This window comes from Schistocerca nitens, chromosome 11, assembly GCF_023898315.1.
Source record: "Schistocerca nitens isolate TAMUIC-IGC-003100 chromosome 11, iqSchNite1.1, whole genome shotgun sequence".
In the NCBI taxonomy this organism is placed as follows: Eukaryota; Metazoa; Arthropoda; class Insecta; order Orthoptera; family Acrididae; genus Schistocerca; species Schistocerca nitens.
Window position 1 is genome coordinate 66,448,000 of NC_064624.1, and position 26,373 is coordinate 66,474,372.

At 41.2% G+C, this 26,373-nt stretch overlaps 1 protein-coding gene across 1 annotated transcript in view; it reads left to right on the forward strand.

Moving 5' to 3' along the window:
* LOC126212638 (uncharacterized) overlaps window positions 1-26,373 on the forward strand; it is a 126,455-nt gene that overhangs the window by 53,574 nt on the left and 46,508 nt on the right. Inside the window, exon 3 of the mRNA XM_049940065.1 lies at window positions 8,942-9,069. Coding sequence (XP_049796022.1) covers window positions 8,942-9,069 — 128 coding nt within the window. The remainder of the gene's footprint in view (window positions 1-8,941; window positions 9,070-26,373) is intronic.

Below are 26,373 nucleotides of genomic sequence, written 5' to 3' on the forward strand. Positions count from 1 at the left end.
TCTGGTGATACCAATGATGCAGAAAGGTCCTGTACGCTTCACCGTAAATTTGTAAAGGTTTTTAGGCCATCTTGTGCCCTGCTTGGCCCATCTGGAAATTTATCGAGACCTGCTGGCACACACATTTTAGCAAGGAACAAGGATCTGCTAAACAACGTAAACACCATCAGAACAGACGACAAGAATTGAAAGAAAGTAAGATTAGGCGACATGTCCTTACATATAATTTCACAAACGTTAAATCCATAGCGAATTTAAATACATTTTATTTATTTATTTATCCACACATTTATTTCACCTGATAAGATTACGCCATTCATGCATTTTCTAACATCTAAGCTGACGGTTTTAGTGACACAACATTACAATACACATAGCACATGAGAGGTACATGATGATAATAATACCACCGATAGCGAGAATAATGTTAACAGTAATGGGAGATATAGTAATGGATAGCTGCCATTTAAGATTTGCGTTATCCTTCCCTTTTTATGTCCTTATCGAAACTGGGTAATGACTGGCAACAGATATGTATGGCATCAGTGCAAAAGGAATATTGTGGGACAGAAGTTCCCTGGACACAGGAAGGGCAAGAAAGGTTAGCGTGTTATTAGTAGATGGAATGGAAGGTAGAAAACAGAAATAGACAGGAGTGAGGACTATGTTGATAGTGTTGACAATAAAGAGGAAATACTAGCTCACTGCCTGATGGAAGCAAGGTAAATGGGATATGCTGAAGGTGATGATAAGCTGATGATAACTGGTAAACCATTAATCCCGTCTTGTATGCAGATCCGTTTTGGATAAGACGTAATTCGCATGAAAGTTTGCTCCACAGCCGTACAGCTGAAATGGAGAATGAGATGGAGAAAGATATAGTGTTGTCCAAGGGTACAACCAATATGCAAAGTGCTGTACATATCTGATCTGGTATTGCAGTTATGGAAAAATGAAAGCTGTCTCATATACATGTATAAGGAGAGCTGTTGTGGACATGAGTGACTATAAAACCAATGAAGCAAGTGGATCGTGTGGAAATGACATCACCTGTCTGGCGGAATCCATGTGATCTGAGCCTAGGAAATTGGAATTTTTTCACGTGTATCTTGTACACTCACTCATAATTAGCTCGAGACTCGTATATCTGTTGTGACTCTGCGTCTATATGCACTTAAAAGACCCTAACAAATGTAAATGTTAGTCCAAGTTGCCTACACACATGGTTCTATGAAATGACCTTGAATGCATGACTTTGTCAAGATAGCACTGGCTTATCAACGTCATCATCAAGCTTGTCAGTGACCTGAAGCCACACTAACTCCATCTCCCTTCTCCAACCAATCACAGCCTAGCATTGAAGTGAAACAGCCCACCAAAATCCAACATGGAAGATCAAATCCAATTGTGCTTTGCACCTCATAACTCATTTTCCCTCTCCCTCCCTTTTCCCAGTCAACCACAGCTTACTATTAAAATGAAACAGCCAATTTAAATCTAAGATGGTGAAATTAGCCCACTTGTGGTTTGTACACCACCCACTCACACTCTCCCCCCACCCCCCCTCTCTCTTCAGCCAATCCCAGTCATATATTAAAATGAGATGTGAAAATGGCTCCAGTTCTGCAGTACTCGCGTACACATACATATCTCTGTATCTAATCACTGTAATGCACGAACACACACACACATACACACACACACACATTGTGTAATGTACGACTGCTATAGACACTGTACTTCCTCATCATTTAAATTCCATCTCACAAATATTTCCAATCTCTCTTTCCACTTCCGCCTCATTATTAAATTTCATCTCACATACATTTGTGTACAAATTTATTTACACAAGTGTTACACAGGGGATGAAAGAAAAACCAAAAGCCATATGTACATAAATTTTATTATAAATATTTTGGCACGAAAATTTGTCTTGTCATCATGTAACACACACTGTAAAATTATGAATGTACCCTTTGTCACCCACTTTGTTTAGAACATCATCTACTGCAAATTATATGTTTTTCAGTTTGAGTAAATATTAGAGACAACTGCATTAGACGTCCCAGTTTCGACTGCTCCATCTGCTTTCAGAAATTCGAAATGGCATTGAATCGCATTTTATAAACTAACTCTATAGGTACATTATGAATAATATATTTTTAATGTAAGAATGAACTGGCTTTTTTTACTGGAACAGAATAATTTCGGTGTAAAATATATAATTGTACGTATCATACACTTAGAAAACAAGAAAATGTTCAGAAACTGTAAAGTACTTCCTCTGAACTTTTATAAAAGTTTCAGAGGAAGTACTTTATTAAACACTATTTCAGAGTAAACAAGGAACCACAAGAAACTTCTTTTATAGCTCCGATATTAATATTTATATTCCTCCACCGCGTGATAGTTTATTTACATAAAGTAACATTTTTATGTAAACAATAGACACAATGACACAACAAAATTTTCGAAATAAATTGTGACTGTGTTACTCACGCTTTCGAAATGTATCATACACGTGGCGTAACTGCTCAGAAAGTTAAGTCCAGCACGACTAATAGTCGATGCTTAGACGGCAGATATATCCTGCACTCTTTCAGACGAACTGGCACCGCTGCCTGGAATTTCGTGCGTCTCACACTCAGTATCAAATGGCGTCGCCATTGCATAACGTCGGCAGTCTCAACGAGCGTTTACACATGTGCGTATAGTCGCTGCGCGGCTGTGCTTGCCCCACCCGCAAGTAGAGAGCGTGAAGGTGTCTGCCTTTTCTGCAACAGGAGTGATTTCATTCACACCTGCATTCGCACTGGGCACCTCTACTTGCATGTGCGGCGAGCTGCAGCCGCAGTTCCGGAGACGCCCACAGGTGTAAACACGCCGCTACACTGCGTTCTGCGCTGCCACTCTCACCCATACCCTTCGACTTACTTGACGCGGAATCCCTGAGTTCCTGTATTACAACAAGAATAACATACAGATCCTATCATGCAGTGCATTTTATACTCCACAATTTGCGATGACAGCGACTACAACGATGACAGTGACCTTATTATGGTACAGTGTCAACAAAAAGTTTGTGCAGGGAGTCTTCCTGCTTTCATAAGGCGTCATCACGCTGAGTCACCTGAGAACTGCGTGTTAGTCAGCAAGTTTTATGTTGTTGTCGACACAAGCTACATATTTCGTTTTCGACATTTCCGCAGAATATTACCGAAGGCCCGGGATATCCCGAAAACTTTGTCTTAGGCGGCATATAAGCAGATCTGGCATCTTTCTGCCATCTTTACTGTGGTACAAAAAATTTTGCGGCAAAAGGTTTTTTTCTGCTCTGCGAGGAACGTATAATAATCTTGACCATGCCACGCATGGCTTTGCAATGCCCACAGATCTCTCCCGTAGTAAGGAGGACCAAAAATTTCGAATTGTACTGTTTCTTACCATACAATACCATCGTGACAAGCATGTGAATCTATTAATGCTGTAGTTCACTGATACAAATAAATGTCATACATAAATTTACCAAGATTAGCAGAGCACATTTTTACTGCTTATTAGACTTGAACTGTAGTATGTGCCTGTGCTGTTATCATTCCCAGGAAAAGTCAGATGCAAATTTAGTCAAATGGTCAGCAGCATATTTCCTGCTGGCAAAAATTTGTTTGTAAAATTTACCAAGTGAAACAACAAACTGGAACTACATTTGTAATTTATGCTGGAATGGCATGCAAGTTAGAACTAGTTACTGCTTGTAGTCAAAGCACTTACTCTGATTCATATTCGGATCAGAACACTTGCAGAACTCATTCAGCATTGCCTACTACATTCACTGCGGCTATGACCAGGATTATTCCGAATTTAAATTGTGTTGAGACAGCGACTGCATAATGGTTCACTGAAGAGCTCCGTGTAATCGCCGAGAGTAAGAATTTATTACAAAATAAAAGGATGGAAATGAGCTCTGAAGAAGAATTACTGTTCACTCGTCAGAGGTCTGTGTATTTGCCTGGACCTATTTGACGAAGGCGATGAAAATTGTCACCACCTCCCTGGTGCATACCGATTTGCATCACATGCAAGTTGCAGTGTGAATTACAGGTCTCAGTATACAGTGCCCGTCACATTCCATAATCTGAGCAGTTGTAACAGGCATTTCTTGATCACAAACACTTGTGAGGAAAAGACAACTGATGGCAACAAAGAGGTTAAATTAAATCGAGCTCATGTTTCTCTTCTGCTTTTGAGTATGGAGAAATATATATCTTTTACGGATAGAATTGCTACATTCCACCAAAAGTGCTACTGCAACGTAAATTTCTGACATATCAGTTCACTAAATTTGTTGACATGATTGGTTGAAAGGCGAGCCTGTGACCTGAAATCAGATTAACTCAATGTGACCATATTTTCCCAATGATCGAGACTGTCGAGACTCTGAAATAGTTAATCACAAGGGTAATTTTCTATATGAATATGTGATCAATGAATCGAATTTACTGGAATATCCCCTACATGTTGCAATACCTTATTGTGTCTGGAATTGAGTAGCTACCTCCGTAGAGTACGAATTTCGTCATTGAGAACGTACCAGACGATTCCAACATAGTGTACGATTTAGGACTGGATCTAGAATATTGCTAAAGTATTTACTTCATCATTTGCATTTGGATGTGCTCTTATGTTCGGAAAAGTGCCACCACCTATAATAAGAAAGCAAAACATTACTTTCCATCTTATATGTTATGAAAGACCATGTTTTTAGATATTTATTTATTTTCTGTTTGTTTTTAATATGTGATCTACTTACAATAAATGACAAAATTTGAGATATAAATTGGCGTATCTGAGACTAACATAAATATTTTAACACATATGCTTTAGAAAAGTAATGATATTAGTAACACTAAATATCCATTAAAGACCCCTGGGAAGATAAATTTGGGATAGACAAGCTAAATCTAAGGGACGTTAGTTTTCAAGAAAATTTAGTCATGATTGTATTGGACAGGTTTAATGTAGTCTTCCATAAATCATTCACAGTGGAAATAGCCATTCTGGATACTACGAAAATGCTACTTACCAACTTTCACCATGGGTACAAATTAATCAAGGTTATGAAAAAACATGTAACACTGTGCTACATACACACCGATAGCTTAACTTACCACATCAAAACTTCAAATATCTTACGAGCATTTCAGGAGATATACGCACACAAGATTCGATAAGTAGGGATACCCTGAAAACAACAGCTACAGTATTCATCAGCTTGATAAACAAAGAAATGGTTGTTCTGATGAAGTACGAATTTAATGATGAACCTGTTATAGACTTTTTAACCCAATGAACAAACATTTTTGCTCAATAGACCGATTCTGGGTGTGTAATACGCAGAGCAAAAGATATAAAACAGTTGTCTCTTAATATATTAACCATAGTTTGTTATAGATGTTGTGTGGTGAATTTGGAAGTCTGAACGACTATCCACACACAATCTACGCAAAGAAACATGTTTCTACTGTTAAACAACACAAACTTGCCTTATATGATGATAAACATCATATACTTCTCAATAAAGTAAATGCACTGGATCAAGGCCATTATCACACGTAAAATAATTATAAGTAATTTTATTGTAAAATATGTAAATAGTGGAAAAACGGTAAATAATGTAAATACCGAAAAAGTGTAAATGGTAGACGATAGCTTTAGGTGAATATCATGCTTTAGTTTCTGATGGAAATTTAATGATCCATAATAATTGCTCAGATAGAAACATTGCATGCAAGAAAGCTGCATGTAAATACATTGAGTGAAAAAAGAATATAATAAATTTTATGCCTAAGGTTTTCTTTGATTTGATTTTCCTTTCCATTCATTCTGTAGTTTATGCTACACACAGCTTAAAGTTAACAAGCTGTATCATTAGAAAATTGAGACATGAGGTGATCTCTCCCACATAGCAGGTGGGTCTTCACTGTCAACCCCCGCATGTGTGCATATGCATGTGTGTGTGTGTGTGTGTGTGTGTGTGTGTGTGTGTGTGTGTGTGTTTTTCTGTGTCTGTGTTTGGGTGGAATTGGAGTCAGATATTTATAAAATGGTGTGTGACCACACACATGAGTGATGACATTTAATGACGATGTGGAGATGGAGAGATGTCAAATTAAATTTTGTATATAAATCAGAAATGTTGAAATATTTTGTGCACAGAGATATGTCAGAAGAAATTTAATGACAGGGCAGTGCTAGAAGGGGAGATAAGAAAAACAATTAATTTCAGTGATGAGACCATAGAGAAGGAAACTTGTTACAATATCGCTGAACAGTATTTTACTTTTGCGGCAATTTAATACAGTTCTGGGGAAATTTATTTCAGTTTTGGGGAAATCTGTTGGGCTTTGAGGGAAATTTCTTATTTAGTTTTGAGGGAATTTTCTTACAATTTTCATGTAACATACGCAATTTGTTACATGGAAGGCAGTCTGTTGGGATTTTGAGGACAGTATGTCACAGTTTTCTGTACCATGGAGGAAAATTTGTTAGTTTTGAGAGTAACTTCTTTCATGTTATAGGAAATTTGTTATACATTTCGTTGTAACATGGTCAAGTTTTTACATGAAAGGAAGGTTTGGACATTATATTTTAAAATTTTGAGGAAATGTGTTGCGTTGTTGAGGCCAATTTGAACAGTGTTGTTGTAAGGTAGAGAACAGTTTCTTACAGTTTTTAGGGATATTTGGTACAGTTTCAGGGCAAGTTTTTATAATTTGGGCATCAATTTGTCACAATATTGCGGGAACTTTTTAAAGTGTCTGGGACAAGTTGGTATATTTTTGTAACGGTTTTTTAAAGTTGTAGAGTAATTTGTTATAATTTGTGGCAGTCTTCGTGACTATTCCATTTCTTTAAATAGTGAAACTTATGTTTTCTTTAAATGATGACCTGTTCGATTTTTATAAATGGTGACGTCTTCTGTTTTTATAAATGGAGACTCATTCCAATTTGTTAAATGCTAACCAGTAGCATTTTTTACAAATGGTAACTTGTCCCAGTTTTAATGGTGACACATTCCATTTTTTTAAATGGTGCCCAAATTCGTTTATAGAAATGTTGACCAATTCAATTTCTATAAACAGTGGCCCACCTTTGCCCTTTTCTAAATGGTGACTCATTCAGTTTCTTGAAACAGTAATCCTTTCCGTTTTTATAGATCCTAACATGTTACTGTTTTTTAAATGATGACCCATTGTGTCTCTTTAACCAGGGACATGTTTCGTTCTTATAAATTCCCATCATTCCATTTTTATAAACACTGAAAAATTCCTTTTTTCTAAATGGTAACTGGTTCCATTTTTAAGAGGTGATGTGCTCTATTCTTATTAAAAGTGAAACATTACATTTTTTTTACTGGTGGCTCAGTCACTTTCTTTAGAGTGTGATCTGTTCCATTTTTATAAATCGTTACAGCTCCATATTCTTAAATGGTGAACCACACTCTGCTTATGAATAATGAACCATTCTGTTTCTTTAAATACTCACTTGTTTCATTTTTTAAATGTTGACTCATTTAATTTTTTTAAAGAGCGACCTATGGCAAATTTTTTTAACTGGTGACCCATTTCGTTTCTCCAAACACTAACCATTTCATTTTTTAAACAGTGACCCATTAGTTTGTTCTTGTTGTGGTCTTCAGTCCAGAGACTGGTTTGATGCTGCTCTCCATGCAGTGACCCATAATGTTTTTTAAACTATGACACATTTTGTTTCTGGAAGTGATGACCCAATGCATTTTTAAATGGTGATAGGTATCTTTTCTTGATCACTCAGGGAGGTAGTGGTTTCCCATTACAATGGTGATTATTATCCCACTCAATAGAGTTTCATCAAATGAGCACCACTGCCCTCATCAAAAAGTATGTGTGTGTGTGTGTGTGTGTGTGTGTGTGTGCTTGTTTGTTTGTTTGTTTGTTTGTTTGTGTGTGTGTGTGTGTGTGTGTGTGCGTGTGTGGTGTGTATGTGTGTGTGTGTGTGTATGTGTGTGCATGCATACATGCACGTATGCACATGTGTGCATGAATCAGTACGCCATTTTATGTAAATATCATGGAAAAAATCCAAATGGGAGCCTTTTCTTGCATCTTTTAAATATTATGCTGATTAAGCATGTGTATGTGTGTGTGTGTGTGTGTGTGTGTGTGTGTGTGTGTGTGTGTGTGTGTGCAAATGGTATGGAAATTATTTCATCTTGGTGCTAGAACATTACATAATTTTACATATCAGTTTAATAGTTTACAGTGATCGGCTGCAGACGGACTGGTGAAGAGTGCAAATCAAGACTGTGTTAGCTCACCATCTTGGATTTTTATTGACTGCTAAATTTTAACAGTACACTGTGACCGATTGGTTTTTATATTTCTCACTACCAGAGCTGTGTTAGTTTTGTCTCCTAGCACTTTAATTGGCTGTTTCATTCTAATACTGGGCCATGATTGGCTGATGAGGTGGTGGGGTAGGAGAAAGGTGTGTGGGGTATCAAGAATAACTGGGTCAGATTTTGATTAGCTCCTTTAATTTTAATAGTAGGCTCTGATTGTTTGGAGAGGGATGGGCAATGCAGTGTGTCTGGATGATATCACTGATAAACTAATATCATCTGTGTATTAGCTCTCGATTACATGTTTACTACAGATCACTCTTTGTCTGCCTGATGTCCTATTTAGGTCTATCACTGGTAATGTTCGATCAAATCACTCGTAATGTTCGATCAAAGTGTCCATACTACAACTCTTATTATTTGAAATAGCGTACATTGATGTAATTCCGAAAAGTAAACTCTATGTTCATACACTCTTTGAGCTGGTGAAGTGCATGTTGTGCTGCTACAAAAATCGGGTGCATTGAATTGCTTAGTAGTATTTCATATCTTCTTCTCCAGAACTCGAGGCTGAGATACCGGTGTTCCTGGTGTATCTCTCCAATTACTGGCGAGACTCTGTCCAGCTGCTCTCGCTCGGTGTGACGCATATCTCACAACTGTTCGTTCCCATGGCATTTGAACACGTGGTAAGTATTGTTTTCTGTTTTTCCTATTTTGACTTGTATCATACGAATGAGGCATGAGGAGGAGGAGGAGGAGGAGGAGGAGGAGGATATTAGTGTTTAACGCCCCGTCGACAACGAGGTCATTAGAGACGGAGCGCAAGCTCGGGTGAGGGAAGGATGGGGAAGGGAATCGGCCGTGCCCTTTCAAAGGAACCATCCCGGCATTTGCCTGAAGCGATTTAGGGAAATCACGGAAAACCTAAATCAGGATGGCTGGAGACGGGATTCAACCGTCGTCCTCCCGAATGCGAGTCCAGTGTGCTAACCACTGCGCCACCTCGCTCGGTGAGGTATGAGGAAATGGCACACATTGCCTCAAATTAGTTGTCAGTTCTCGAATATGCTTCCCGATTTACCTGGCTCACACTGTCGTTTTTATTTACTCTCCGATGGTAATGTTAACTCTCTAAGAGTTCTGACCCACCTCTATGCCTGCAAACTTTGTTAAATGAAGAACAGAAACCCAGAACAGGTGGGAATAGGAAGAAGGTCCTTCATATATTTTTTCGAACTTTCCCAGAATTTCTTTAACAGATCTGGGAAGTTTTATATCAGATCAAGCTACACAAGCCTATCCCGCTTGGCTACATATTCAGTGGAAATATATGTAGATATGTATTGGTTCTTCATTCTCGTATTTTATATCATCATCTCCCGAATTTGCTGATTCATGATCTCTTCCTCTAACGGGGTATTAAGGTGGGAGGGTGGGGGAAGGGGTTGGGAAGGGGGACCAGATGTTACGCAGCCACCAGTATTTCATAATGTGTCAGATTTTTTTTTTTTTTTTTTTTTTTTTTTGCCGTGGTTTGGATGCCGTAAAGAAAAGCTGTAGCGATCTGTTGTACACCCGACAATGCAAGGAATACACACGTTTTCTTTTAGTTAAACTGTCGAGTACATCTGAGTTACTGGTTCAAAAATGGTTCAAATGGCTCTGAGCACTATGGGACTCAACTGCTGTGGTCATCAGTCTCCTAGAACTTAGAACTACTTAAACCTAACTAACCTAAGGACATCACACACATCCATGCCCGAGGCAGGATTCGAACCTGCGACCGTAGCAGTCGCACGGTTCCGGACTGCGCGCCTAGAACCGCGAGACCACCGCGGCCGGCTGAGTTACTGGTAGCGGACATTCTGTTCATACCTAATAGCCGGCCCCTGTGGCCGAGCCGTTCTAGGCGCTTCAGTCCGGAACCGCGCTGCTGCTACGGTCGCAGGTTCGAATCCTGCTTCAGGCATGGATGTGTGTGACGTCCTTAGATTAGTTAGGTTTAAGTAGTTCTAAGTCTAGGCGACTGATGACCTCAGATGTTAAGGCCAATAGTGCTTAGAGCCATTTGAACCATACCTAATAATTCAGCTTTTTACCGGTATGAAATACTCTCTTTTGAAAAAAGGGAGACTATTGGTTCAAATGGCTCTGAGCACTATGGGAGTTACCATCAGTGGTCATCAGTCCCCTAGAACTTAGAACTACTTAAACCTAACTAACCTAAGAACATCACACACATCCATGCCCGAGGCAGGATTCGAATCTGCGACCTTAGCGGTCATGCGGTTCCAGACTGTAGCGCTTAGAACCGCACGGCCACACCGGCCGGCTAGGGAGACTATTGTACTCTTTTAAAATTGATGGGAAAATATTTAACAAAATGTCATTCCTTAGTAAATGAATTTCACTAATCTTAAGAAAAATTAGGCATGTTTTAGTGAATATAGCAGTTTCACTTTCAAAATTCCGGATTGAGGTTACAATTCTGAGACATATATCACTCAAATGTAGTTGCATCTTTTTAATTACTTTTTATGGTGTCATAATATTATGGTAAGTGAAGAATTCAACACACACTTATGATGCTTTCTCTAAATATTAAGTATGATCACCTGTCTAGAGAAAAAGTAATGTCTACTTCTTAATGATGTTATTTACTCAACAGATATGTTTACCTGTCATATAAGGTCCACTCCATTGTCATTTTAGTGCTACAGCAGTTTTAATTTGAAGGTGGTCAGACCTTACAAATGGGTGCAAGTTAGAAACAGATCGTGCCCGGCTAATTTTAGAAACCGTCTGCCTAATCCCGTGACGTGGCTGCAGTTAACTACCAACGATGAGAAGCATCTGCGGCAATAAGGGAAAATGTTGATTGACTTAGTTTGTATATCTGAAAACGGTAGAAAACGCCTAAGAATGACCTTCTCATTCAACTGACATAGCTCAGAGATGAAACTTCATTTGTGCCACAGAAGCTGGTGTTCATTCGTGTTGGTGCATTAAGTATCTGATTACAATTACAATGGGGTCTGTTATGATTCATTCCTAGTGCTACTCTAACAATTTGCTTCCATAGAAATTGTGTAAGTTGACATCTGGGCTCGTCAAATTACGTCTTTTCAACGTGAAGGAGTATCCAGTCAGCAGCTTCTAATTAACCTAAACAGACTGACCGAAAAGAACCTCAACACCAAGAAGGAGTTGTGCGACATAAATGAAAGTTAGTTGGTGGGTTTCTACATATGAAATACGATATCTGTTCAAATTTCGCGCCAGTCGCATAAGTGTGCCACCAGAAGCATTACTATGAGGATGCAAATCAGGTCTGCCTTAAATACACGCTGCAACATTCGTAAGCGTCACTTACCTTTCAGACTAGACGTGGTAAATGAACGTTCGTCAAACATGCCGTTAAGGCAAGAGAGACACCATTATTACCACTTCACTGAGTTTGAATGAGGTCATGTAATAGAGCAATGACAAGCTGGATGTGTCTTCTGCGATATTGCAGAAAGGCTTGGGAGGAATGTAACAATTGTAGATGGCTGACAGCTGTGTTCACAAGAATTTATTATCACGAAATGACTGCGCTACGGACGGGCACTTGCCACTACTGATAGGGAAGGCCATCGTGTTTGGCGTATCTCGCTCGCGCCTCAGCGATCTGAGCTGCAGTTGCCACCACAGTGGCACAACGAGCAGTCAGAAGTCGGTCATTTCAAGGACAGCTCCGAGCCAGACGCCGTGTAGCGTGTATTGCATTGACGCAAACCACCGCCATTTACGACTTCAGAGCAGGGTGGAAGTCTGTTGCGTTTTGTAATAAAAGTTGGTTCTGCTTGGGTGTAAGTGATGACCGGATACAGGTTAGGAGAGAGCCGGTTGAGGGCCTACAACCAACCTACCTGCGTGGCTGACAGACTGGACCTACACGTGGCGCTATGGTTGGGGTGCGGTTTCATATGACAGCTGGAGCACTCTCGAGATTGTCCCGTGCAGCCGACTGCTAATTTGTACGTCAATCTGCTGATTCGACCTGTTGTGCTGACATTCATGAACAACATTCCTGGATTTTTTCCAACAAGATAACAGTGGTCCATGTACCGTGTAGATCAACGTGTTCCAGCGATTTACGACATATTCTCTTGGCCTGCTTGACCGCCAGATCTGTTCCTACTGAGCACATGCGGGATATCATCAGACGACAACTCCAGCGTCATCCAGAAACAGTATAAAATGGTTCAAATGGCTCTGAGCACTATGGGACTTAACATCTGAGGTCATCAGTCCCCTAGAATTACTTAAACCTAACTAACGAAAGGACATCACACACATCTATTCCAGAGGCAGGATTCTAACCTGTCACCGTACCGGTCGTGCGCTTCCAGACTGAAGCGCCTAGAACCGTTCAGCCACAGCGGCCGGCCAGAAACAGTATAAGCGTCCCTGTACTGACCGACCAAGTGCAACAGGTATAGAATTCCATCCCACAAACTGACATCCTACATCTGCACAATACAATCAACGCACTTTTGCATGCTTGAATTCACCATTCTGGTGCTTCCAGCGGTTATTAATTATGTGCATTTCACATTGGTAATACATTATCTCAGGCTTACGTTAATCTGTGAACTTGAAATGTCTTCACTTAAGTATGTTACGTAGACAAATGTATTTCCGAAATTTCGTTGCTCTACATTTATTATTTTTTGTATTGCGATTTTTTTCCGTCAGTGTATATACCTCAGTGATGAATGTGAAAGTTCAACGATATAGAAAGTATGATCGGCGTTCACATTTACTAGCTGCAGAGACGTCAAAGCGAGCAGGTACTGTAAAACAGAAAAATAGATGGTGTTTGTAATTAATAAGGATTCTAAGATGGAGGAATACAGGTGGTGGTGGAATGGAATGAGAGTTTGGCGTCACTGGCCGGGAGGCCCCTTATGGAGCAGGTCCGGCCGCCTTGGTGCAGGTCTTATTACATTCGACGCCACATTGGGCGACCTGCGCGCCGGATGGGGATGAAATGATGATGAAGGCTACACAGCACCCAGTCCCTGAGCGGAGAAAATCTCCGACCCACCCGGGAATCGAAGCCGGGCCCGTAGGACGGCAATCCGTCACGCTGACCACTCAGCTATCGGGGCGGACACAAGTGGTGATTAGTCTGCTGGACGAATTAACTCCTCCCACAGGACATAACTGACGTTTTTCTTCGTCACGCAACACTTCAAACCACAATCATAAGCAGTGACAGACGGGTGGAACAGCTGATTCTGACGTCTGGTACCACCGGCTGAGACCCCTCTGGCCAGGGCACCTCCTCTGAGCGTCAATGGGGTCGCTCCACGGTGGCGCGGCGAGCGGCGTCCTCTGCGGCATCTGGGGCTGTTCTGGTGGTCAGGAGCGCGGACGACGTCGTCGGCTTCCCGGCTGCTGGTAGAACTGTAGAAAGTGAAAAGGCGACGACTGTGCAACTCTCCTTCGTAAAGGTCCTCCAATCCTCGGCCAACGGCAGGTGCGTTGAGGTGTAACCTCAGCTATGCTACTGCGGCCGTTCTTAGCTGCGAATGGGAGGAGAACTGCGTCATGACGTTATACACACTCTTCTGTCGCCATAGCAACTGTACCATAGCATTACTACCGTCGTAGATGTGTCAGTGCCAGATACTAAGGGAAAACATTCTTTCATGGAATTTCAGAGTTCTTTTCACTTTTGTGCACCACTCAAACTTCTTTGCTATCCCACTCTGTATTCCAGCACCTTGCAGTCGACATCATCGTAATGTTCCTTTTCTAGTCTACGGACGTACAAAATTTATCCACATATTCAACATGATCGCTACCATAACTTTGCCAGTTCGTATATTTTTGTATTCCAGGACATCTGACTGCCTGATTCAGACATGTTCTCTTCTTCATAAGGCGTTATCTCTGATCAAACTGTCAGCCTTTCGGTTAAAAAGAATTTATACCAGCCTGTACCTCCTCAAACATGTGTATTAACTGCCCCATTTCCTATGTTTTTATGACATTTCACCCGAAACGTGCAAGGTATATCCTTCACTGGAAGCTAACTTTTAGGCCATTTCTTACACAGAAACTGGTTTGTGTTGTCATGACTAACGCATTTTGGTGGACTTCGATATGCAAAGCAGACCTTTCCCATTTTCTCAGCTACCATAATGCCGGTGACCTTCTTCAGGCATACAGTTTCCCGTATTTGGAGAAAAGCTTGATAGTTACTGGAACTTGCGTTACTGCTCCTGTCGACCATCATCACGGTCCTAGGAGATGGGCCGCTACTATCTCTTTACGCTCTCTCTGCAACGAAAAGTCGCTTAAATCTTTATTTTTAGCACTAATAGTTGGTATTCTGACAAATTTCACATGTTGCAGATAAATCATCTTGGCCATGTTAAAAACTATGCAATCCAGTCTCCATATTTCCAGAAACATCTTGGGTCCTAAATGTCTACAGCACTCCACGTTGCCTGTGTTTGTTGCTTGGTACATTGCCCATTTATGCACTAGATGATACATTAGGATTTTCTCTTCACCAGTGTATCTGTAACGCTTTTACACCAATGACAGATATTAATCAGTGTTTTGCTCACGACGTATCGTTTTCAGTTTTTTTGCGGACTCTGCCTTCGTCAGGCATACCTTTCATGTGGAGTACTCTGCTTTCAGTTATCGGTAGTTGGGCTTTTCGCTTTTTAGGCCGAGCAGTAAGCATAAAGACTTCTTGGGCACGAAATTCTATTCAAAAAAATGGTTCAAATGGCTCTGAGCACTATGGGACATAACTCCTGTGGTCATCAGTCCCCTAGAACTTAGAACTACTTAAACCTAACTAACCTAAAGACATCACACACATACATGCCCGAGGCAGGATTGGAACCTGCGACCGTAGCGGTCACGCGGTTCCAGACTGAAGCGCCTAGAACCGCATGGCCACACCAGCCGGCGAAATTCAATTCTCACGATATGTACTGCACCTTGGAATCACAGAGCTAAAGCCCATACTGCTAATCTCTTATGTTGCAGTTTGCTTATTAACAGAGATGACAAAGATTAGTGGTTCGTTACGTCTAAAGGTTTATGGCTGGCTATAAAATGTCAGAAATTCGTGAATCAGAACAGTACTGGCAGTGCGTCCTTTCCTGTCATTGAATGCTTCTGTTCTCTAGTCGTAACACGCTTTTCCCAAAAGCGATGATCTTTCTCCTACGCTTTGTCGATTTCATACAGATGGACTCCCATCTACGCCCAGATCCATCACAAACTGAATGAGATGTTTGTAAAGATCTGGGTAGAACAATATTAGCGTGTTGGTAGATTGGTTCTCTTTCATTCTGTTAAATTGCTTCGTCACCATCTTCCAGTCATTATCACACCCTGTAAGAGATGGCGAGGCCGTTCATGGCCTGGATCTACATCTACATCATTTTCCGCGAGCCATCTAATGGTGTGTGGCGGAGGCTACTTTCGGTACCACTATCTGATCCCTCCAACCCTCTTCCACTCACGAATAGAGCGTGGGAAGAATGATTGTCGGTGAGCCTCTGTATTGGCTCTGAAATTTTAATAGTAAATCACTCGGTGATGTACAATGCCTCTCTTGTAACATCTGCCAGAGGAGTTTGTTTAGCATCTCCCTAACGCTCTCTCGCCAGCTAAACGATCCCGTGACGAAACGCACCGCTCTTCGTTGGATCCTCTCTATCTCCTCTATCAGTTTAAAAATGGTTCAAATGGTTCTGAGCACTATGGGACTTAACATCTGAGGTCATCAGTCCCCTCGAACTTCGAACTACTGAAACCTAACTAACCTAAGGACATCAAACACATCCATGCCCGAGGCAGGATTCGAACCTGCGACCGTAGCGGTCGCGCGTTTTCAGACTGAAGCGCCTAGAACTACTTGGCCACACCTCCTCTATCAGTCCTACCTGATAGGGATCCCAGGTAGATGAACAATACTGAAGAATCGGGCAAACAAGCGCCTTATAAGCCACTTTCGTGGATGAGTTACATTTCCTTAAGATTCTTTCTATGAAAATGGGTCTGGTGTCTGCTTTTCCCATTATGTGTTTGATGTGATCATTCCACTTAAGGTAGCTCTGGATAGTTACACCTAGATATTTTACGGCAAACGCTGTCTCCATCTGTTTGCCATCAACAGTGTAGCTGTACAGTAGTGGATTTCTTGTTGTATGTATTCGCAATATGTTACATCTATTTCCGTTCAGTATCAACTGCAACAGCATACACCTTTCATTAATTCTGTGCAGGTCGTTCTGCAAATTCTTGCTATCTTCTGGTGTTGCAGCTTTGGTACAGACAAATACATCATTTGCGAGTAGCCTTAAAGAGCTACTATGCTTTCTACTAGATCATTTGTATATATTGTAAACAGTAACGGCCCTACCACACTTCCCTGTGGTACTCCAGACATTACCTTTTCATCTCTCGATTTTATTCCGTTAAGAGCGACGTGTTGAGTTCTATCTGCAAGAAAGTCTTGAATCCAGTCGCAAGTCTGCTCCGATACTCCGTAAGCTCGTATTTTTATCATTAAACGGCAATGCGGGACGGTGTGAAATGTTTGACTGAAATCGAGAAACACGGCATCAACCTGAGTGCCGTTGTCCACTGTGTTGTGGATCTCATGGAGGAACAGAGCGAGCTGAGTTTCCCAGGATCTCTGTTTGTGGAGTCCGTGTTGATTTTTATAGAGATGTTCATTTTCCAAAACCGCCATAATTCTTGATCATAAAACATCATCCATGACTGGGCAACAGATTGACTTCAACGATATAGGTCTATAATCGCTTCGACCTGTCTTACAGCCTTCCTTAAAAACGGAAATGACCTGCGCTCTGGTTCAAAAAAATGGCTCTGAGCACTATGCGGCTTAACTTCTTAGGTCATCAGTCGCCTAGAACTTAGAACTAATTAAACCTAACTAACCTAAGGACAGCACACACATCCATGCCCGAGACAGGATTCGAACCTGCGACCGGAGCGGTCACCCGGCTCCAGGGTGTAGCGCCTAGAACCGCACGGCCACTCAGGCCGGCTCCTGCGCTCTTTTCCAGTCGTTAGGTACCTTCTGCTGCTAGAGCGATCAACGTTAAAACACTGCTAGAAGGGACCAAGGAAAAAGTAAGATCTTTTGTTGAGCAGTTTATGTAACGATTTGCTGTTTCGCACTTCATTGTTTTTTTTTCTTTTTTTTTTGTCGTCAGTCTACTGACTGGTTTGATGCGGCCCGCCACGAATTCCTTTCCTGTGCTAACCTCTTCATCTCAGAGTAGCACTTGCAACCTACGTCCTCAATTATTTGCTTGACGTATTCCAATCTCTGTCTTCCTCTACAGTTTTTGCCCTCTACAGCTCCCTCTAGTACCATGGAAGTCATTACCTCATGTCTTAGCAGATGTCCTATCATCCTGTCCCTTCCCCTTATCAGTGTTTTCCACATATTCCTTTCCTCTCCGATTCTGCGTAGAACCTCCTCATTCCTTACCTTATCAGTCCACCTAATTTTCAACATTCGTCTAGAGCACCACATCCCAAATGCTTCGATTCTCTTGTGTTCCGGTTTTCCCACAGTCCATGTTTCACTACCATACAATGCTGTACTCCAGACGTACATCCTCAGAAATTTCTTCCTCAAATTAAGGCCGGTATTTGATATTAGTAGACTTCTCTTGGCCAGAAATGCCTTTTTTGCCATAGCGAATCTGCTTTTGATGTCCTCCTTGCTCCGTCCGTCATTGGTTATTTTACTGCCTAGGTATCAGAAATCCTTAACTTCATTGACTTCGTGACCATCAATCCTGATGTTAAGTTTCTCGCTGTTCTCATTTCTACTACTTCTCATTACCTTCGTCTTTCTCCGATTTACTCTCAAACCGTACTGTGTACTCATTAGACCGTTCATTCCGTTCAGCAGATCATTTAATTCTTCTTCACTTTCACTCAGGATAGCAATGTCATCAGCGAATCGTATCATTGATATCCTTTCACCTTGTATTTTAATTCCACTCCTGAACCTTTCTTTTATTTCCATTATTGCTTCCTCGATGTACAGATTGAAGAGTAGGGGCGAAAGCCTACAGCCTTGTCTTACACCCCTCTTAATATGAGCATTTCGTTTTTGTTCGTCCACTCTTATTACTCCCTCTTGGTTGTTGTACATATTGTATATAACCCGTCTCTCCCTATAGCTTACCCCTACTTTTTTCAGAATCTGGAACAGCTTGCACCGTTTTATATTGTTGAACGCTTTTTCCAGGTCGACAAATCCTATGAAAGTGTCTTGATTTTTCTTTAGCCTTGCTTCCATTATTAGGTGTAACGTCAGAATTGCCTCTCTCGTCCCTTTACTTTTCCTAAAGCCAAACTGATCGTCACCTAGCGCATTCTCAATTTTCTTTTCCATTCTTCTGTATATTACTCTTGTAAGCAGCTTCGATGCATGAGCTGTTAACCCGATTGTGCGATAATTCTCGCACTTGTCAGCTCTTGCCGTCTTCGTAATTGTGTGGATGATGCTTTTCCAAAAGTCAGATGGTATATCGCCAGACTCATATTCTACACACCAACGTGAATAGTCGTTTTGTTGCCACTTCCCCAACGATTTTAGAAATTCTGATGGAATGTTATCTATCCCTTCTGCCTTATTTGACCGTAAGTCCTCCAAAGCTCTTTTAAATTCCAATTCTAATACTGGATCCCCTATCTCTTCTAAATCGACTCCTGTTTCTTCTTCTATCACATCAGACAAATCTTCACCCTCATAAACGCTTTCAATGTATTCTTTCCGCCTATCTGCTTTCTCCTCTGCATTTAACAGTGGAATTCCCGTTGCACTCTTAATGTTACCACCGTTGCTTTTAATGTCACCAAAGGTTGTTTTGACTTTCCTGTATGCTGAGTCTGTCCTTCCGACAATCATATCTTTTTCGAAGTCTTCACATTTTTCCTGCAGCCATTTCGTCTTAGCTTCCCTGCACTTCCTATTTATTTCATTCCTCAGCGACTTGTATTTCTGTATTCCTGATTTTCCCGGAACATGTTTGTACTTCCTCCTTTCATCAATCAACTGAAGTATTTCTTCTGTTACCATTGGTTTCTTCGCAGCTACCTTCTTTGTACCTATGTTTTCCTTCCCAACTTCTGTGGTGGCCCTTTTTAGAGATGTCCATTCCTCTTCAACTGTACTGCCTACTGCGCTATTCCTTATTGCTGTATCTATAGCGTTAGAGAACTTCAAACGTGTCTCGTCATTCCTTAGTACTTCCGTATCCCACTTCTTTGCGTATTGATTCTTCCAGACTAATGTCTTGAACTTCAGCCTACTCTTCATCACTACTATATTGTGTTTAGAACGGCGATAGAAGCCACACAGCCCATAAAAATTCGTAAGTGCTTCTTGCTAATGTGCATCATAATACTGCCTCCTATTTCTCCTTGTGTACTTTTATCTCTCCCAGCGCAAATACTTGCCCTAAGAATTTTTGTTTCCTGCATACCGAATTCAAATTTCCTTAAGCTCCATTTAGCTCCAGCAATTTACAATTTATGAAAAATTTCCTCTAATGTTGCGAAATGTTCTCTCCTCTTACTGCTTGTGATCGAAATGTCATCTACATACAAGTTATTTCTTTTGAATAAATCTTCGCTGAGAACTCTGTCCAGTTGATAAATGCTGATGTGGCACATTTAGCCCAATGTGTAGCATCTGATGCTGACAGTATTGACATCCACACAGGAGGGCGGTGCATCTTCTGCATTTCGGGTCCAATAAAACATTTTGGTACCCTTAAGTCAAGTCTAAACTCATAAACAATTTAATGCCTTTTAATTTCTGCAGCAATTTTTCGTTTGTAAATCAGGCACTCTTGTGGTATCCATTCTAAATATTTCCTCATCGGCTTTCTCCTCCAATAACATTAGATATTGAATACCCTCTGCATATTCACCAATACCTTCTTTTACCTTTAATCCGCTAACCCGAAGACTGGGGATTTTCATATCCAACCTTAACATCTCTTCACATGGATTTTTTGAAATGATTCACATCTGAAATCCAGAATGCAGCACCAAATTAGTCCTGTAACCACATTCCTCTGGCAGGTTAATCAAAGTCACTGCCTGTCATTCATCATTGCCTTCCTCTTCATCTGCTAGTGAGCTCTCAGCTGTTTCAGTATGTCTGTCCATATCTCACACATCCACCTGTTGGATGCGTCTCCATTGGCACTACATTACTTGTTCCAGCACGGCTCTCGGCCAGAACTGATGGGACTTGGCCATTACGTTATTGGTTGTCGCGTTTTTAGGACTGTTTTGATCCCATTCTTCGTAAACAACCAGATGGAAGTGCGCCCCTTTGACTCTTTCTGATATTAAGACACATAAGAATTACGACATGCTAGTGGGTACTGATTTCCAATGACGGCAGTTGAAAATTTGTACCGGACCGGAATTCGAACCTGGGTCTCCTGCTTGCTAGGCAGATGCCCCGACCACTGAACCATCCAGACACGGTGGCGACTATATGGACTACCCTAGCACGCTTCTCGCCAGACCCAAATTCTCAGTTGATGTGCACACTACTGGCATAGCGCCCCTGCCCATTATACTCGTTACTCCCGGCGTTTCGCCTATTCCCATAAGAATTAGAGCGTGGTGTTCATTTGCGCTGTAGGGATCGTTGACCATTCTCGCCTTAACTACACAAAAGGTGTCTGTTCGTTTGGACATGTCTGAACTACCAGACACCACATATATCTGACTACATGTTTCGCGGCAAACTGTAAGAATGCGGCTGACCCTTGCCATGTCCTCTCCTGTCATTCTACACTGCTCCATGTCTGTGTCAATAGTTACATGAGCCAAATTATCTCGCACGCGTTCGTGGTGCTCGCTTCCTACGCCAGTGTTTTCTCGCGTCTCTCTTTTGTTTCTCCTTCATTTAGAGCAAAATGTGGTAGCACTTGCTCCACAGTTTCCATTATCGTGCAAATTATATGACTATGTAGTAGCCGGTCGCTGTGGCCGAGCGGTTCTACGCGCTTCAGTCTGGAGCCGCGCGACCGCTACGGTCACAGGTTCGAATCTTGCCTCGGGCATGGATGTGTGTGATGTCCTTAGGTTAGTTAGGTTCAAGTACTTCTAAGTCTAGGGGAGTGATGACCTCATATGTTAAGTCCCGTAGTGCTTAGAGCCATTTGGACCATTTGAACTATGTACTTGAAGCGTTAAGCGCTGCATCTCGATTTCCTAATGATTTGCAACACATTTCACTTCGTTCCTTAGCTTCTTGTTAATTGTCTGGCCAATGCCACTGTCAGGCGTATGTTGTAAATCAAGCTGCGCTATGTTAACGTATCTAGCCTTCTTGTCACATCTTCTACCTATAGAACTACGTCTTCTGGCCTTCCGTGTCAATGACTTGGTACTCTTTTCCATGTGTTGTTGTGTCTTACTTAAATGCGTATTATACATCCCTCCGATCTCTGTCCTTTTCCCCTTATAGCTGCGTGTTTCTTTCCCTTCTCCTGTTTGAGCTCCTTGACTACCGTTTGTTGCTTGTCATGAAGACTTGCGATAAATTTCTTTTGGCTTTTTCAAACAAACAGTTTAAATTATTCGTATATCTTCATTTTTTCCTGACTGTTTTTAATTTCTTCCCTAAGTTCATCATTATTTTCTTCTTTATTTTCCTGAAATTCCTTCGCAGTTTTTCCTTTACTTTTGTTCAAGTCTTTCGTAATGTTCTCTTGACAGCCATTCAATTCTTTCATCACTTTAAGTGGTGCCACTGTAAGCAACTGTCTGTTATCTAAAGAGGGCTTATGCTCGGTTTTACTACTATGTGTGGATCTCTTTAGGTCCTCCATTTTTTGTATCTGTACTGCTTCGGTTTCACTCACACCTAACTCCATCGTTAGTTCCATGTCTACCGATTCTTTCTCGGTCACGTCCTCGAAATAGAAATGTTTGAATACCGTACTATCATATTCTCCTTCTTTACCATGACAAGCTCCCACAACATTATCCATTTGTATTTGATTTCTTATCAACTACTTTTTTTAAGATTTAAATGAAGCCTAACAGTCTCTATGCACAGATTTGGTCACACACGTAATGGCTCAAAAGTTTCCTCTATTGCAGCGATTTCAAGCTCTGTGAAATTGGTGCGTCTGCAATACTTCCTTCTCTTTCTGCTCCTTTTGATAGCTGTGCAGTGAAGTGGTTCTGAACTTGGGCTGCTCCCAGTCCGTTGTCGTGTTGGTCGTTTCGAACTGCTGTAGTCTAAGGTTCTGTAGGCTACTGTATTTTACACGATTTTACGACGGTACCAATCTTTTTAACGTTTTTGAGTAGAGACACTTCGTTCTGTTAATCGAAACGGTTTCTCACTATTGCCTTAATATTATTCTTCAGCAAAAAGAAGACCCTTTATAGACTGCCAGACGAACAAAGGGTATTGACAATTCATGTGGCCTGTTCGCAATGTTACTGGATGAGGCGTACTGCACCGTGGTCGCCATGATCACGCAGTCTAGCGAAAAATATTAAAAACCGTGTGAGCAAACAGGTCCTATCCCTAAGTGTAAATTTATTTACATTTACCAATTTTAACATACAAATAAGAAATTGAGATGAGTTACATATCCAAAGTTATTTGCTATTGACCTACTTCAGAACAGAAATGCAAAGTAGTTTTGCATTATTGTGGGGCATTCGTAATTTTTGTTGTTGAATATTTGTGTTGTACTACGCCTGACGGAATAATTTATCAATAAACTAACAGTTATCATGTGTTGTGAACAGCACTATAAAGCATGTCCGGAGTTATTGGCGTCGGATGTTGCCTTTCAGCATCCCTAAAGATGTCGGTCGATCACGGTACACTTGCGACTTCAGGTAACCCCAAAGCCAATAATCTACAATGGTATGAACGGTTGATGGCACGCGAACCTCTTCATTTCCAGTTATGGTAATGGAACAACTTCACTTGCAAATATAATTTCGAGTGGTTTTCTTCTGCATAGCTCGAGCTATCGTTGGCATTAATCCTAGTTTCATTTTTTTTTTTAGTCATAAGTCTTCTGACTGGTCTGATACAGCCTGCCACGAATTCCTCTCCTGTGGCAACCTCTTCATACCCGAGTAGCACTTGCAACGTACGTCATTAACTATGTACTGGATGTATTCCGATCTCGGTCTTCCCCTACAGTTTTTGCACTCTACAGCTCCCTCTAGTACCATAGAAGCCATTCCCTTATGTCTTAATAGCTGTCCTGCCATTCTGTCCCTTATTCTTGTCAGTGTTTTGCACATATTCCTTTCCTCTTCGATTCTGCTCAGAACCTCCTCATTCTTTGCCTTATCAGTCCACCTAATTTTCAACATGCGTCTGTAGCACCACAAATTCTTCGACACTCTTCTGTTCCTGTTTTTCCAGAGTCCATGTTACATTCTGTGCTCCAAACGTACATCCTCACAAGTTTATTCCTCAAAGTAAGACCTATGTTTGATGCTAGTAGACTTCTCTTGGCCGGGAATGCCGTTAATGCCAGTGTTAGTCAGCTTTTGATGTCTTCTTTGCTCCTTCTGTCATCTGTTATATTACTACCTAGATATTATGATTCTGTAATTTCATTTACTTCGTGACCATCAGTCTTAATTTTAAGTTTCTCGTTGTTCTCATTCCTGCCCCCTCTAATTACTTTCGTCTTTCTTCGATTTCTCGTCCATCCATGTTCTTTACTCAGTAGACTGCTCATTAGATTGAGTATATCTTGTCTTACTTCTTCACTTTCATTGAGGATCACAGTGTCGTCAGCGAATCTTATCTTTGATATCATTTCACCTTGAATTTAATTTCCACTTTCAAACTTTCTTTTATTTCCATCAATGCTTTTTAAGTGTCCAGATTCAACACTAGGGGCGAAAGACTACATCCCTGTTTTACATCCCTTTTAGTCAAAGCACTTCGTTCTTGATCTTCCGCTTTTATTATCCCCAAATGGCTCTTGTACATGTTGCGTTTTATCCATCTCTTCCTATAGCTTACCCCTTTCTCGCACTTGGCTGCTCTTGCAGAATTCGGAATTGTGTAGACGATATTCTTCTGAAAGTCGGATAATATATCGCCATACTTGTATATTTTACACACCAATGTGAATAATCGTTTTGTTCCCACTTCCCCCAATGATTTTACAAATTCTGATGAAATGTTATCCATCCCTTCTGCCTTATTTGATCTGAAACCGTGCAGTGCTCTTTTAAATTCTCACTCTAATGCTGGATCCTCTATATGTTCCCCATCGACTTCTGTTTCTCCTTCAATCACACAAGAGAAGACTTCCCCCTCATAGAAACCTTCAGTGTTCTCTTTCCACCTATCCGCTCTCTCCTCAGCATTCAACAATGGAATTCCCGTTGCACTCTTGTGTCACCACTACATACTGAGGTACTCTTCAGACAATCTTTTCTTATCCGACTTCATCAGATTTTTCACGTAGCATATTTGTAATATTCGTGTGTTAGTCAGCTCTACAGGTAACTAATATAAGAGCTCACCTCTGAATTGCTTCGATGGCTCTCTTTAATCCAATCTGGTGGGGACCCTTACCACTTACCTACACTTTAGTAGGTGTCTACCAGTAGAGCGAAGTCGACTACTCGGCTTTTATACAACTGAGGCTCTGTGTTACTTCCATTTCATATCACTCTGCAACGTTGTGCTCAGATGTCCAATCAACGTGTCTGTGTCAAGCAGCCCACCGGTAATGCTGTACTGGAACATTACAGGACTGTTTTTCCTGCTCACTTGCTTTAGCTTACATTTTCTACATTTAGAGCTGACTGCCACTGATCACGCCTCATAAGTCTAGGTCGTCCTGTATCCAGCAAGAGTCACCCACCGACGACACTCTCCTGTATACTAAAGCACTGTCAGCAAACAGCCACAGACTGATGCTCACCCCGCCCGTCAGACCGTTCATGGATGCACAGAACAAGAGCAGTCCTGACACGCTTCTCTGCAGAACACTCACCGTCCAGGAGAACGTAATGGATGTTCCTAGTGAATATAAAAAACATCATTCCGTAAAATTTTCTTTATAAACGACCCAGATATTTCAAGATATCTCCTCTGATTTTACTTTTATGTCAACCTCAGCCACAAAAAGTGGGACAGACTCATTTTCCCTACATGTAACTCGTGAGATCCATGATGCCAGCTGGAGTCCTTCAAATGTGCAAGACTAGAGACATGTTCAGCAATGGGCGTTAACATGCAAATGGCGAACAGCAAACGAAAATTTTGAGTAGAAGCGAGCAACAACACGACAGGCAAAAGCAACAAAAATGCCAAACTTAAATCCATTTCATGCACAACTAGTTCACATAACTTTTCTCACGTGGTGCGGTTTTTCCCTTTGCTTACGTATCCACACCGTCGTAACACGTTTCGGTGTTCCTCACACCACTAGTACCGAGTAAGGTTTTGGCACAACAGTCAACGATCTCACCTTCATATTTCCGAAAATCGCTCAAAAGTTCGAATAAAATCTTCCAAGTCTCCCTATCGCGTTAGGTGGAGAGTGACACAGTTGCCAGCCATAGAACACTTTATGTAGACATAGTGCCGTGCTCTCCTAGGTTCAAACTTTTGTAGTGTAACTATCAAAAAATATCTGCAGCTACCTTCCCTGACGGTATAGGCTGTGATTTGTGTATGTTTTGTAAGAGATCGTTGGAATTTACTTTGCATTACTGTTGAAAGTGTCGTTGTTGTTGTTGTGGTCTTGAGTCCTGAGACTCGTTTGATGCAGCTCTCCATGCTACTCTATCCTGTGCAAGCGTCTTCATCTCCCAGTACGTGCTGCAGCCTACGTCCAACTGAATCTGCTTAGTGTATTCATCTCTTGGTCTCCCTCTACGATTTT